Source organism: Zingiber officinale, chromosome 7B (assembly GCF_018446385.1).
Source record: "Zingiber officinale cultivar Zhangliang chromosome 7B, Zo_v1.1, whole genome shotgun sequence".
Classification (NCBI taxonomy): domain Eukaryota; kingdom Viridiplantae; phylum Streptophyta; class Magnoliopsida; order Zingiberales; family Zingiberaceae; genus Zingiber; species Zingiber officinale.
In genome coordinates, this window is record NC_055999.1 from 112,998,564 (window position 1) to 113,014,776 (window position 16,213).

Below are 16,213 nucleotides of genomic sequence, written 5' to 3' on the forward strand. Positions count from 1 at the left end.
TGGTTTCACCTTTTGCAGCCAATGGGTGCTAATATGAAAGCCCCATGGTTTGGTGCAATTAGTCTGCATAGGTGGTTGCTCTAATAGGTCTTGGGGTTAATTCCCAACGGGTGCAAAATGCTTTGTTGGGTGTCTGGCTTCCACATGCAAAGGATCGCTGCGCTAGGACAAAATGCCCCCATGATTTACTAGCTTACCGTGGGATCAGCAAAACTAGGTCACTTAGGGTGAGCGATATCACCTTTTACTCCAATGGCTGCTAATATGAAATATTAATAATTAATGAATAAAACAACAAAAAGAACTAAACGCCACATCCTCCTCAAACTCTCTTCGTTTTAGAATCAGGAATGGGTTTCTCCTTACTACCAGCCCCTCTAATCGTTGTACCCTACTCTATGCTGACCCTCTTATAGTTCGTCCCTACTCTCCTCACTTTTTTTTTGCCATAGAAAAATTCCTAAGTGGGATTGGAGAGATCAACTGAATTCATTAATTCGATCAATTTGCACTACTTTTTAGATGATTTCAACTAAAATCATCATAAATTTTAATCGATTTTCCATTTGATTACCATAGTTTAAGAAATTTTGAGAATCATGTCCCAAAATTGGATCAGCCTAGGCTGATCACTATCCAACCCGGCTGATCCATATTGGGATTGGCTAGTTTGTCAACCGTGCATATGATTTCATAATTCTTGTAAATGCAAGATTTATTATCAATCACAGATCCAACCTCTAATTTGGACCACCATATTGCTCTTTAAAAACATACTCACAGATGCATTACTTTGCCTCCTCTTTGTTGTTATCTCTTATACTTATTTATTACTTAGTTGGATTGTCTTTGTTTCTCGTTTAGCTTAACATTTAATTCCTCATGTTATTTCAGAGGCCTTTCCTAATCCAAGATAAAAGCTATGATAAATAAGATAGCAAACATTCATTTTAATGGCGCTTCAGAATTGATTAACTCTCTTTGCAAATTCATCATTGAATGCAAGCCATTGTTCACTTGAATAAATCACCTAGAGGTTTTGTGAATCTTTTAAAGGCTAGATTAGCACTGCTACAATAAGAATATCTCATTTATACAGCAATATATCTGTTATATTTGTTGAAACTTTCAATGGACCTATTTGTGATTTCTAAACATGTTAACCTTTTGGCAAAATGACAATTAACTAACAACCGCTTCTCTTCTCCCGTGCACCATGTCTCTTCCTCCCCACCCAAACCTTAACCTCCTTCCCACTCGAGTGGACACTACCAGTTATTGCCACCACACTCCAGATTCCGCCAGAATTTTTCAGCAGAGAGAGCAGCAAGCAAAGCTCAACAACCAGCCATGCCATTGCCCTGCACTATTGCCGCCTCCTACCAACTTTCACAGGAATTTTTCCATCAGAGAGGGCAGCAAGCAAACTCCTCATCCGGCTGCTCTGCTACCCTGCACCATTGCCACCTCGTGACAACTTTTGCAGAATATTTCCAGCAAAGAGAAAGCAGCAAGCTTGAATCCTCATATGACCATGAAATCACTACCGTTAACCACTATCGCCACCCCTAGTTGTTGCCAACGCCCTCTTTTCCAAGCAGTAGTATGTTTGGAGCGAGTTAGACCCTTCGACTTATCAAGGGGAGGTTTTCCTACTTGTTCCATTATAATCATCTTGTGCATATTATAAATCATTAATGATATTAGATAACTATAATGATATCTTCAAAAAGGAAATTATAGTGAAATTCTGATGCTTTTATTAGGTGGAAATTAGTAATAAACGTATATAATGACTTCTACTTTGTTTGTCCTTTTTACATTAAATCTTTATCTATTTGTTGTTGCCCTGTTGAAATTTATTGATTAAAATGCCGAGAGACAACTTGAAATTTAAAAAAAAACAGAAACCTAAGGTAGTCTATTCAAAAGAACTTGGATTATCATTATGCTAAATTAATCATAATAGATGAATAATAGGCCAAACTAATCACACACAAGTAAATAATACAAAAGAGCTTTAGCTTTGCACCCTTAAGAAGTCATGCATTTCTCAAATAATTTAAAAAGAAAATCAATGTAGTCCTTGTTGCCATCGAGCTTCGGCTCTATAATTTATAAAAATGGCAGACTAATTATGTAGAAAAAAGAATCTAATAAATTTTCATAATTAGAAAGTATTGGCTCTATGCTATGAAGGAGTTGCATGATACACATATTGAATTAATAAAATTAATTAATTACTTACATTATAAAGCATTGGCTCTGCACTCAAAAAGGACTCTCGAGTCCTTTTGCATGTTCATAGATTTCAACCATATAACATGAGATGTTTTACTCATTGGGTGGATTGTAAGTCGTTCATCCTATTCTTATATAAGGTGCATTTTAAGTGGATTGTGAGTGGTTCACCCAATATATATGTATGTGTACAAAAAAATATGATGCATTTCATTGCGAGTGGATTATAAGTGGTTCACTCTTATATACGATGCATTCTTATCGAGTAGATTGAGGGTTGTTCACCCCTATTTTCATACTTATATAGGATGTGTTCACATATCAAGTGGATTGCAAGCCGTTCATTTTACATATACAATACATCTTTTGATAGTAGATTACAAGTCATTCATCAGCTTAATAAAAGATGTTAATTCTCATGTAAAGATTAGAATTTGTATAACATTGAAATGGAAAAACAAGGTGAATTGATGGAATTAATTAAAAACAAAATGAAAAAAAATAATGATAAACAAGTAATAATACAACGATACTAAAACACATGAAAATAAAAACTATAAATTTTATTATTACCTTTTATGATTTTGGTTCGTGCACTTTTCTTCTTACTACACTTTGCACTATATGCTCACTCCCTCTTTTCCTTTGACCTACAGATTCGCAGACCTGAGCTGAACTTCAAAGTTTGGGCAATTTTATAGGATAAACTTAGAGATGCTTAGCAATAGTATTGGAGACAATTTCTATTAGGATTCATTTGTTTTGTTTTATTTGTTATTACAGGAATTCTTACTTTTATGTATTTTGGTAGTTTCCATTTATCAGCATGAGTCCATTTTATCAGTCGTCATGAGTCTAACAGAGTCATTATTTTGAGTCAGGTATTGTGTTAACATTTTTTTATAATGTTAAAAAATATTAAGTATTTTTGTTTATTATAGCCTTTTGCACTTTTAGAGGTATTACTTGTGGTTATGGTGCAGTAATAAATATTGTCGTGATCAAGGAGACTATCCCTTATATAAAGATGGAAGTCTTCAGGTCGCAACAATATCTACAAGCAATACCCTTAAGGATGCACCAAGCGATAACAAATATGAATACTTAACAATCTATTTAACATTATCGAAAAATATTAACATAATGTCCGACTCACAATAATTACTCTACTGGGCTCGTCGTGATGGACAAAATGGACTCATGCTAACAAATGAAAAGAATACACCAAAGTACCAAAATGCATAAAAATAACAACCTTGTAGTAGAAAAATAAAATAAAACAAATGGGCCCTAATAGAAACCCCATCTCTAATACTATCGTTGAGTATCTCTAAGCCACATTATCCCATAAAATTATTCAAACCTTGAGGATCACCTCAATTTGTAAATCTGGAGGTAAAGGGAAAAAAAAAGAAGAGTGAACACATAGTGTAAAGCGGAGTAAGAAATTAAATACATGAAATCCAAAATCAAACAAGGGAACAACAAAGTTTATAGTTTTTTGTTTTCATTTTCTTTGGCATTATTGCATCGATACACTTTTCTCATTATTCTTCTTTCATTCTCTTTTAATCAATTTCATCAATTCACCTTGTTTCCCTTTTCCATTTTCCAATGTTACACAAATTGTAGTCTTTACACAAAAATTAACATAATTTCTTAAATAGGTAAACTACCGGCAATCCACCAATCAAGAGATACGCCATATATGTAAAGGTGGACGACCCACAATCCACCTAATACGCGAACACATCCTATGTAAGTATAAAATAGGGCGAACAACCAGTAATTCATATAAGAATACATCGTATATAAGAGCGAATGTATATAAGAGTGAATGATCTACAATCCATTCACAATGAAATGCATCATGTGTATGTACATATACATACATATAGATTGGGTAAACCACTCGAAATGCATCACATATAAGAATAGAGTGAACAACCTATAATTAACAAGTGAGTAAAACATCTCATGTCATATGGTTGAAGTCTATAGGCACACGAAAAGACTTTTAAGGGTCCACTTTAAGTATAGAGTCAATACTCTATAATATAGGTAATTAATTTATTTTTTAAACTCAATATATATATCACGCAACTCCTTCAAAGCATAGAGCCAATGCTCTATAATTATGAGAATTTATTAGATTCTTTTTTTCTAACATAATTAGACTTGTCACTCTTAGAAATTATAAAATCGAAGCTCTATTGTAACAAAGGTTGCTGCATTGGTTTCCTTGTTAAATTGAGAAATTACATGACATCTTAAGGGCACGGAGCCAAAGCTCTCTCGTATTATTCATCTATATGTGATTAGTTTAGCCTGTTATTCATCTATATATGATTAATTTATCGTAATGATAACTCTAGTTCCTTAGAAGAGACTACCCTAAATTTCCATATGTTCTTTTTAAATTTCAAGTTGTCTCTTGGTAATATAAACAATAAATTTCAACAAACTGACAAAAAACAGAAAATAGAAGACTTTATAAGCAATAAAAGTATTAGTTTACCATTAATTTTCACCTAATAAAAGTATAAATTAAATCTCAACGAATTTATCCACTACAATTTATTTATTTACTCACTATTTCATAATCAAGCAATTTGTTAATATTTTCCTTTTTGCAAATATTCATAATTATTTAATATGATTAATGTTCTATATTTAATCATGCACAAGATGATTATAATAAAACAAGCATGAAACCTCCACTTCATCGCTCAAAGGATCCAAATCGCTCCAAAACCTACGATTATTTGGAGAGAAGGGTGTTGGCCGTAACTAAGGGCAACGACACCGGTTAAGAGCAATGATTTTGCAACCATCTGAGGAGTCATGATCACTACTCTATCTTTGTCCCCTCGGATGGATCTAGTGGCTAACGCATGAGGTGTTGCCATCATGAGGTCTGGAGTTCGAATCTCGGCAAAGCCGAGGTAAATGTCTCCCTCATGTGCTAGTCACTATTTCAAAGGCTAGTAGCCGCCCGTGATTTACCTCCTCCGTGTTGGCCCTGGGACGAGTTGGCGGGGGCGCTAGGGGCGAGCGTATTCGCCTTTTGCCATCATGATCACTACTCTATCTCTGGAAAATTTTCGATGAAGCTAGCACGAGGAGGCAAGACAACAAAGCGATCAGACAAGGAGCTTTGTTTGTTGCCCTCCATTGGAAAAATTCCAACAAAAGTTGACACGAGGTAACAGCAATGTGGGGCAGTGACAGAGCCGAATAAGGAGCTTTGCTTAATGCTCTCTCCGCTAGAAAAATTGTGGTAGAATCTAACATGAGGTGGCAACAGCCGTAGTGTCAGTGCGAGTGGGAGGAGGTTAGGATTTGGATGGGGAGGAAGAGACATGGTGCACAAGAGAAGAGAAGCAGGTGTTGTTTATTTAATTGCCATTTTGCGAAAAGGTAAAAATATTTTTAGAAATCACAAATAAATCCTTTGAAAGTTTCAATAATAGAACAATATGAGTAACCGTAATATCAGCTATACATTAAGAATGCTTTCCTTCATTAGTGATCTTATGAAAGAGGTATATATAAAGCATCCTCTTTATTTATTACTCAAAGGGAAAATGGTTTTCTAAACAAACTACAAAAAATTTTGTAAGGATAAGGAAAATCCTAGGACGGTTTATCAAATTCAGAATTATTGTTGTTGAAGTTGAAATGATTACGAGTCTTCTAGAACACTCCATATTTTACATTATCTCTTATCTTTTTCATGGATAATATATATTATAGATGATGATTTTGTACAAACACAAGGTTAAAAGCATGCCCTTATCAACACTTTTAAACAAGGATTTACTTAGCCTGAGATATTTGGGCATTTATCACTTACAATATATATGATTGATATGCTTGAGAAATATATATGATTGATATGCTTGAGAAAGTAGTTGTGTTGGGAGCTACGTCAGTATATACTGACATGGATCCTAATATCAGACCAAAACAATGGGAGTTATTACCAGAGATATCATTGGTTAGCTTAACTATCTTACAATCACCATTCCTGACATCTTGACTAATTGGTAAGCTTAACTATCTTACAATCAACATTCCTGCCATCTTCTTTCTGCAGCTGTGAATTGATCAATTTCTTCGAGCTCCCCATCATGATCTCACTAAGAGGAAGCTCTGAAGATCCTACAATATATTAGTAATGCTCGGAAAATGGTCTTAAATCTCTTAACTGTGATCATCTCCAGATTGTAAATTGTAAGGTAACAGATACACATAAGTCAAGCTCTCCTACAAATCGGTGATGTAGGTAAGGTATATAAATACAAATAAGACAAGGACTCCCACAAATAGATACTGGCTTATTGTATCCTCTTGGAAGGAAATTGATATTTTGGAAATGCAAGAAGCAAGTCATAGTGGCCTGGTCAAGTGCATATAGATAATATAGGAAATAACTCTCACCACATATGAACTTATCTATTTTAAATAGATAATGACCAAGAAAGGTAATCCTCTAATTAAGCCAATGAAATCGATTTGTGACAATCAAGTTGTCATGTATATTGCTTAAGATCCAGTAGTTCACCAGAGAACTAAACATATAAAGACTGACTCACTTTACAAGGAAAAAAAAATATGGAGATCATAGCTTCATTTGCAAATTCAAATAATCATCATGCAAATAAATTAATAAGTTCCAAAACTAAATACATTAACAACAAGTTAGGATTTTTCAATATCTTTAAACAAGTATGATGGAAGACTGTGTGGCTTAACTGTAAAAAAGTGAGTACCTAGTTGTAATTATATAGCCTAATGGATGTAAATGTAAGTTTTCAAAAAACAATATACTGTAAAGAGCACTACCAAGCATATAACCCTAATAATTTCTTTGTGACATTTTATAGATGAATAGCAAAACAAACATAGACCCCACCAACTAGCAAAGATAGTCATACAATTGTTGGAAATATTTAGGGTTTAAGTTTGAACCCATCATATAAGAGCTCAGAGGTTTGACACAAAAGTTTAGGCAAAGCTCTGTCACGTGATTGATTACCAGAGAACTTAGTCTCATGTGGATGATACAAAGCTTAATTGCATGGTCAATAATAGCAGATAATAATGGAGCTACTGGTGTAAACTGCACAACAAAAACAACCCATAACATGATCAATTATGGTGAGGATGCAGCATTTACTAAGTAGTTCTTGTATGATATTAGATGTTAATAATTAAAATAAACTAACACTATTCTTTATATAAAATAGAATATTTTTCAATAATAGTTCACATATAAATGAGAGAAAAACAATGAAGTGCCTTGGAACACTCTTAACATTTGTTTACTGGCTTATGCAATATTTTACGAAGGGGAGTCTTTGGTGCAACAGTAAAGTTGTTGTTGAGTAAAGTTGTTGTCGTGTGACATAGTGATTACATGTTCAAGTCATGAAAACAGCCTCTTACAATGCATGTAAGGCTACTTATAATAGACTTAATGTGGTCTGACCCTTTACCCTTAACCCTTTCCCAAGACCCGCATTGATAGGAGCTCCATGCATCGGGCTGCCCTTAGATTTTTTTTTTTTGACATTGATGGCACTAATCACGAGCTCCATGCATCATCTAATACCTTTCATAGATGAAATCAAGGTTTAAGTCTTGTTTCATGTCACATTTCACCCTAGCAAGAACAAATTCATACCAACCTGACGACGCATGTAAAGACATGGTGCAGATGCGCTAGACATTGATTAGGAAGAATTGGAAGAGGAAGCAATTGCAAGGAAGGACCAAGGAATCATGAGGAGAATCTAGGTGTAAGGAATCACAAACAGAAACCATAAGGAGAAACATAGAGGAAGATTCATGAATGAAGCAAAAAGGTGATTTCGCTCACCCCAAGCGCCCCTCAACGCCGACCCCACAACAAGGTGAAGGGAGGTAAATCACGGTACCGAGCAGCCTCTTGGGTGGGAGGGCATTTAATCCTCATGAGAATGAACCCTGCGGGAATCGACCCTTGCCTAATGAAGCAACTCTGCCACCCGAGTACCAACTAGGCTACACCCATGGGGGCAGAGGAAGATTCATGAAGAACCTATGCTAAGAGGAGGAAGGGATCACAAGGAAGAACCTATGTTGAGTGTTGGTATGAAACACAAAAAATCATGAGAAAAGAATAACATATCACATTATCCTAGGCTTGCGTCTTGAAGGGAAAAAGCCTTGTCGTGCAAAGATCTATGTTCTTAATATGTGTCTTAATGAGAAAGAAGTCTCATTGCCACACACAGAAATTGTGCTAAGCCTTCATCTCAAAAGAAGAGACCCACCATCATCACTGGGGTGTCATCATTGTTCTTCATCTAGTCTGGAGCAAAATGATAATTTGAGGCATGATGGTTGATAATGTTATAACAAAGCTGAGCCAAGTATAATGATGTCCAAAAAATCTTATCGTGTCTATTCAAGCAAGCTTGTTTATTAAGCAACTTATTAAGATAAATTCAAGCTTGAGCCTTTTATCAACCTCAACTAGTAGCATGATTGTCCTTATAATTTAGTTAAATCGACCCACTAAATAAACCTTATTTATTATTCATTTTTAACACAGAGTATCTAAAGCTCTAAGATATCAATAATAAAAGATGAAAATTGTATCATAAATATCCACACATATCATATTTGTTATATGTTTGAATTAAAAACTTTATAGATAAGATTAAAATTAAAGCTTCAATAAGTTTGTAAGCAATTTTATGATCAATTGTTCATGAGTTTTGTTTAATGAACCAAACCTAGTGTAAGCTTCTTTGTTTAACATATTCTTTATATCAAACAATCATAAAAAGCTCTTATGGAGCCAAGTTTCAATGGACCTTATGTTCATTTATAGTCCTATCTGCTATCATGGAACAAGATTTTAATTCATGGAGAAATACATAGAGACATAAGGATCCAAAATCAGAAAGTTTGATCATTATTCCTGAATTTCTAAAATGGCTTCTCAAAACAATCAGTTAAGATCTTTACGCATTTCTAAGTGTTATTAATGATTAAGCTTAACATATATTCTGAATTAAAAAAAAAAACTCTAACAAGTAATAATATTTGTACATAAAAAATTCACAAAAATAAATACAAAATCAAAGCTACCAAGGTACATAATGTCACCAGAAATAGCTAAAGCACTTGAAAGTATCTGGGAAATAAATATGAAACACAGGAAAATAGGAATCAGGAAACAACCTGTAACTGAATACTACAAACTGCCCAGAGCAAAAACCTCTCTTCGCCAACAAGTTTATACATCTTCATTGCCAACTGCCATGAAAAACAGCAGAAGAATTACAAAAAAGAAAAAAAAAAATTATAAAGTAGACAACTATTGAAATAAAATCAACAATATTGTATGCATAAGAATAACACACCGCGGTATTAACAAACCTGTTGTTGTTTCACATAAGAGCATTCACGAACATAGCAGTTGAAAAGGCCAATCATTATCTCAAGATTGTTAGGATATTTGGCGCAAGCATGCTCATAGCATAAGGTAGCAAGTTCCACTAAAAACATTAGCCAAAAAATCACTGTTAAAAAAAAACTAACTTGCCAAAAGACAACAAAAAAGAATAAGGATTTTGACAAACAATGATCAAGCCTCTGGAAAACAATTTGCAAAGTGCTGAGAGTCAAGTCATCAACATGAACAGAATTATTTGAATGTAATAGCTCCTTTGCTTCTAAGCAAATGCCTAGGGCTTCCTCAGGCTTTCCCATCCTCTCCAAAATAAGCGCTTTAAGTGCCTGAGTAAAAATGTTCATCAGCAATTTAAAAATATCTCACAGCCACTAGACCACATGGAGAAGCAGAACAAATAGACAAAATGGGAAGTAAAAGTTAAATATCAGTAAGCATAATAATAGTTCCACACAGAAACAAGAGAACAAAGAAAGAGGAACTTGATCATCTATAAGCAATTGTCTGTCACAAGATAAAGATGTTAAAGACCTTATTATGGATATGTAACAAGGCCAGCGAAACTTGAAAATTCATCAAGAGGTTTAGAAACCTGGATCAACCAATCATATCAAATGAATCAGCATAAAGATGCGTAGCTTAAATCCTTATCTAGGTAAGAAATGAGGAAAAAAGTTACATTAAACCTCTAGGTCTTCTTTGAGGAATTGTCTAAAAACTTTCGTGAACAAATACACATGAAAATTCTGGATTTTTCAACAATTATGAAACAATATACAATTTCTATTCAGAATACAAGCAGTGGACCAACATATGGTACTACATACGAATTTGAAATAAGTAAAAGAATGAATCAATATTTCAAGTAGATATAATTTGCTTACAGTGATGTTAAAGATATACAATTTGAGAGGGATAAATTGTAGTTTATTGACCAAAAGAGAATTATTGTACTCTTATGTGTGTATGCGTGTGTGCATTGGAGTGAAAGGTGATATCACTCAACCCAAGCGAACTAGTATCGCCGGCTCTACCCTAGCACAGCAGCCCTTTGCATGTCAGGCACCCAACAAGGCATTTTGCACCCGTTGGGAATTGACCCCAAAACCTATTAAAGCAAATACTCATACAGGTACTAACTGCGACAATCCATTAAGGTTGTATGCATGTGTGCATGAATAATAACCAAATATTTCATATGGAAGTAAACTTAAACATACGAACAATAACATATAAATATCAACAAACTTTAACGATTAATGTTTTGTTAAGTAGCCATCATCCAAAGAAACTTTGACCGAGTTGATCTGATATTAAAAGGTGTAAATATAATTTTCTTAATACCCCTCAAACCAAAATTAAATACTGATTTCTGCTATAAGCTGCAAAGGAAAAGAGATGGATTAGAATTTTAGTATCTACACTTGGGATGAGGAGTAAATATCAAGAGATATTAGTAAAGTGTGCTATTAATCAAACAAATTAAAGGATGTCAAAGTGAGTAAAATGTAGCAACTAATTGAGACAAAAAAAGATAATGGAAGAAAGAGAAATTGAAATTGCAGTTGACTGAAGAGTCTAATAGAAATTTTGCAGGTCAAAATGTGCTTAGGGGGTCAACATCTACCTGGATGTAAATGTTGGGAGGAGATTCAGTTTCAGGATCATTGCTCTAAAAGAGAGAATATGTTGGAGAGAAGTTTGATATCAACTCCAAAAGATAGAGGGGTCATTGGTCCGAGAGAGAAAATGGTGAAGACACAAGTTTGGCAATGACTCCAAAAGACAAGAGATAGTTCAAGACAAACAATGATTTCACTTCACTATCAAAAAAAGAATGGAAAAATGAAATTTGATGGAGAAATAAAGAGTTTATAATACATCAACAGAGGAGGAAAGATGATTGAAGAATGCGAAAAGAAGTAAATGTTTCTTTTTACTATAGTCATCTACCTTTTGAGATGTGATTTTTGCCCTTTTTCTTTATGTTGATCGACCAAACCCTCTTTTCTTAATCTTCCCTTTTCTAGTATTGTTTACACTCATTTTTCACAATTGCATTCCTTCTTTAACAAAAAAAAATCGCTCTTGGATTGCCCCTCTCCTAGACATGATTTTGGTGTGCTTCTTTGATCTAGCGTTGGGTGCCTTATAGCAGAGATACAAATAGGTAGGATTGGAAGGAGGTAAGGTGAAAGTACATCTGCCCATGGGCATAGCATTTTGGTGGCGCATTCAAAAACAATATCTCATCTTCACCACAAATGCAAGCGGCATATATACCCTCTTAGTTAGCTAGTTTAAGATAGTCAAACAATTCATTTGATTTAAGAATCCGAAAGCAATCAAAGATGCAATATTTGACAAATGCTATCCATTACGGAAATTTCAGATGGTTGTGGAGAAGAAGCATGTGCCTTCGCAAACACATGTAGTGGGGATCATTGCATCCCTAGTGCTCAAGCAAGAAGAATGTGGTACACCTACCACCTCCTGTAACTTCCTTGGATAATATAGAAGAGAAGAGATCATTGGGACTCTAATGAATAATCAATAGTTGATATGGGATTAAAACATATAGGATGATAAAGGGAATATGCAAGAGTGGAGGATGAGAAGTCAACAAAGATGGCTTTTATATTCTTGAGGTAGAAATTTGATAAAAGGAGCTTACATGTGAGAGAAGGCAGTAGAGAGAAAGAGAATGAGAAAGTTAGAAAGGGGAGGAGAATGCGATGTGCAGGTAGTAATCAACATAGTGAAAGGTTTCCCCTTTTTTGAAGTAGAGGAGATAAATTACAAGTGACATAGCATTGCATATTTCATCAAGCAATGAAGAGAAGAAAGAAAGGGGAACAACAAATGAAGTGTTGAAGAAAATTTTGTGGAGGAAAAAGTACATTCGTGGAGGGAAACTGTGTCAATCAAATTAAACTTCTGCCCTAACCAAGGTTTCAAGGATTGATGCTGATACAGACCACCCTAGTTGGATCGACCTCAACAAAGGCAAATCTGATCTTGTTCAAGAAATCAGTCAAAGAAAAGTAGAAATGAGTGAACTCCACTGAAAAATAGATTAAATGGGCTAAAAAATAGTCAATTCACCAACAAAAAAGATGGAATAGGTTGAAATTTTGTCAAACTAAATTGATATTGACAAACTCGCCCAATCAACTCAACTCTTTTTTGGCCTTAGCTTTAGTACCAGTGAAGGCATAATTAAGAAGGAAATGAGATTGCTTGTTTCTCTCATGAATTCCATCTTCAATCCCTAACCTCTTCATCGCCTAAGATTTATTGCTAGATCAAGAACAACCTTGTTATTGCATGAGATACACCACAAAGTAACCAAGCAACTCATCAATCTCTTCCTCATTTAGTATTGATTGAGAAAATACTTCATTGAACAAGAAAATAATACCTCGCTCCCAGTCAATATTGCATTAAAACCCTTCTAAATTGAACCCAGTAATATGACATATTAAACAATAATCAATTTGAGTAAATAATATATTAACATATAATAATATTCAGAAACTTTGTATTAATAAATGTGATAGTATTTATGAATATATTTTTGAAATTGGTCTTATATTGTTAAACTTAAAAAAAAAAAAAAAAGTAGCCCGATGCAAGAAGCTCCCACAAATGTGGAGTCCGGAGAAAGGTCTATTGTACACAGCCTTACCTACTTTGCAAGAGGTTGTTTCTGAGACTCGAACTCGTGACATCTAGATTACACGGCAGCAACTTTATTGTTGAGCCAAGGCTCCCCTTCTTAAACTTAAAATGTCGTTTATTATTTATCAATGATCTAAAAGAAATGCATTCAATTTATACTTCTAAAATAATACTCTTTAAAACAATAATAAATAACAATTTATTAAAACAAGAACATGGCATCACTAACAATATAACTAATATAATTAATTCTACCATTCATTATTTATTAACTATTATGTTATTTTATGATTGCAATATATATCCTTATTACAATTGAACATCATTTATGATATATTATATCAAATTATTTGTTTTCACTTTTTTTAATTTTGTTCTTGTAATTAAAAATTCAGGTTATATTATGATTTTTTTACCACTATATCCTAGTATTTATATTGATTTTTACAACCATGGCCCTTTTGTGAAGGGATTAAAAGGGCAACCAAGTGCACGAAGCTCCCACCAATGAGAATAACCATACCACATTGGGTCTATTGTACGCAATCTTACCTTGCATTGCAAGAGATTGTTTCCACGACTCTTATAGAAGAGTTGGACATCCTATGGCGGGATTAAAGGAGAACAGTAGAAGAGACTCTAACTTTATTGTATTAAGATGGATAAATTGTAGTGTCATTCAAAGAGAACTTTACGAGCATATATATCTATTGACTCTAACAAATATGCCAAAAAGAAATGGCTCGACTTTAAAGACAACTTGGTGAGTGGAATTTAAGTTTAAAATACAACTACTATAATTAGGGCATATACTAATGCTTGAGAAATGATGAGAGTGGATACTATAAGGATTAAAAGTAGTAGTTACAAAAAAATAATAAAACATCAAGACTACAGGAAAAAATCAAATATTTTTGTTAAACTGCAAAGGCTGAAACTAGCAGGCTTGTATAGAGATCTAAAAAATATAAGAATGGAGTATTACTGCATTACTACTTGCATAAAGATTAAGATCAATAAGGCAAATGGAAGAAATGAAATGACATAGTGATTTTTTAACAAATATCTAATTCTAGAGTTTAAAAAATTAATGATAAAAAAAAGCTATGGATAAGAACTAGCAAAGAATATGCGTACAGCTTACATAATCTGATGGTAATATGAGGTTGATTGCTCAGGTATGGAGGTATACATCATATGGTTGGACCTTATAAACTAAATTAATCTACATGCATGCTCAGCTGCAAATGCAAAAAATGGATGAGAGCTAAGACATACAACTCCTTGGGAAGTTTGTTTTCCTTTCTTGTGAGATCAACTGCTGATGCTTCTAATTAATTGGCAAGAAAGATATAAGAACATTATGTGCTTTTTATGGGATGAACTTTGATGTAATAGGTATCTAAACTTTTGGGAGCTAGCGAAGTGGTATTATGAAAGAGAAAAAGAAAAAGAAAGAGACAGAGGCAGAAGAGACTGATATATTGCAATTGATGAACAGATAATGTATAGATAGTCTCTAACAAAATGCCTGAAGCAATCACACTACCAGGTAGAATACAGATTTCTGATGTGATAAATGTGAAGAAACGTGCAAAAAGAAATTGGTGATAGATACGATTACAGCATTTCATTAATCTGTTTGTCCTCATAGGTTATGTGAACAAGACCTCGTTTGAGGTAATAACTGCTATCTTTCACTTCTTGATATACTATAAACTTCAAAGAAATTCTTCAGAGTTGTAATCTTAGGGACCATTCCTTTCTTCGAGCACAAACAGATCACCTCATGGTCCAACTCATCGTATTCAAATTTATAATGCCCGAAACGCAAAGAGGAGAATGCAACCAAGACAAATAAAAAACATAGAAACGGGTGACTACAGGAGAATAAAGGGCCCTCCTTTTTCAACTCGGATCAAATTTCACGGCTTGAAAAGGCCGATCGATCAAAAGGGCAGACGTCAAGTCGAAGAGTAACGAGGAAAAGAGATGCGGAAGATTAAGAAGGAAGGAGAAGAGAACTCACTAGGGCGTAGGGAGAAGTGGGGTACTTGGCAAGGAGCCCGTTGGCGAGCTTCAGCGAAGCCTTGAACTGACGGGAGTCGATGGCGTCCCAAATCGGGCGGACCCTGCGCTCCGGAATGCCGCCGGCAAGGCCAAATCTGGCGGCCATCGTACGGTAAGACTAGGGTTTCTAGGCGGAAGCGGGACAAGGGAAGAGTAACGTAAGGTCAGAGATAGTAGAGCGGTTCAATTATGTAAGGAGTATGTTCTAACGGGGCACGTTTGTGCCGCCGCCTTAGGCCAGTTCTGGAGAACTAATTGTACCAAATTCATTCGGGCAACCCCAAACCCAACATGTGCACGTGTCATTTTGACTTCTATGGGGTTTTTTATTTTTTTTTTATCTCATATTGTTTATTTTTTATTTACCAAAAAGGTACATATAAAAAAAATAGATTTGAATGGATTTGGGATTGGATTAAAGTAAAGATTTTATTTAAAAAATAATCCGAATTAATTTTGAATTTAATCTCAAAATTTTAAATTTGAATTTGAATATGAATAATACAACAAATCTGAATAGTTTAATTAAAAATATTTTTTTTAAAATTATATATATATATATATATATAACTTGTCCAAATAAAAAAAAATCTATATATAAAATAAGCTAGACTAGTCACATGTACTAATCTTGACTAACTAGAAGTACAATGTATCTTCAATATACTCTATTATTCCAGTAGATGGGATGATGTAGAAGTAGCACCCTCTTCTTATTATAGTCTCATAAATTATTTTTTATATCCTTCTTAC

At 34.2% G+C, this 16,213-nt stretch overlaps 1 protein-coding gene across 2 annotated transcripts in view; it reads right to left on the reverse strand.

Annotated features, from left to right (window-relative positions):
• LOC122006965 (N-terminal acetyltransferase B complex auxiliary subunit NAA25-like) overlaps window positions 1–15,681 on the reverse strand; it is a 58,883-nt gene extending 43,202 nt beyond the window's left edge. Inside the window, exons 1-4 of one of the 2 annotated variants that reach the window (XM_042562672.1) lie at window positions 15,420–15,681; window positions 9,879–10,035; window positions 9,676–9,794; window positions 9,478–9,552 (exon numbers count right to left, since the gene is read on the reverse strand). In XM_042562672.1, the coding sequence (XP_042418606.1) occupies window positions 9,478–9,552; window positions 9,676–9,794; window positions 9,879–10,035; window positions 15,420–15,566 (498 nt within the window). In that variant the 5' untranslated portion in view covers window positions 15,567–15,681. Of the gene's footprint in view, window positions 1–2,814; window positions 3,576–9,477; window positions 9,553–9,675; window positions 9,795–9,878; window positions 10,036–15,419 lie in introns of those variants that run through there. The other variant, XM_042562673.1, reaches the window with a different exon arrangement.
• Between the last annotated feature and the right edge of the window lie 532 nt (window positions 15,682–16,213).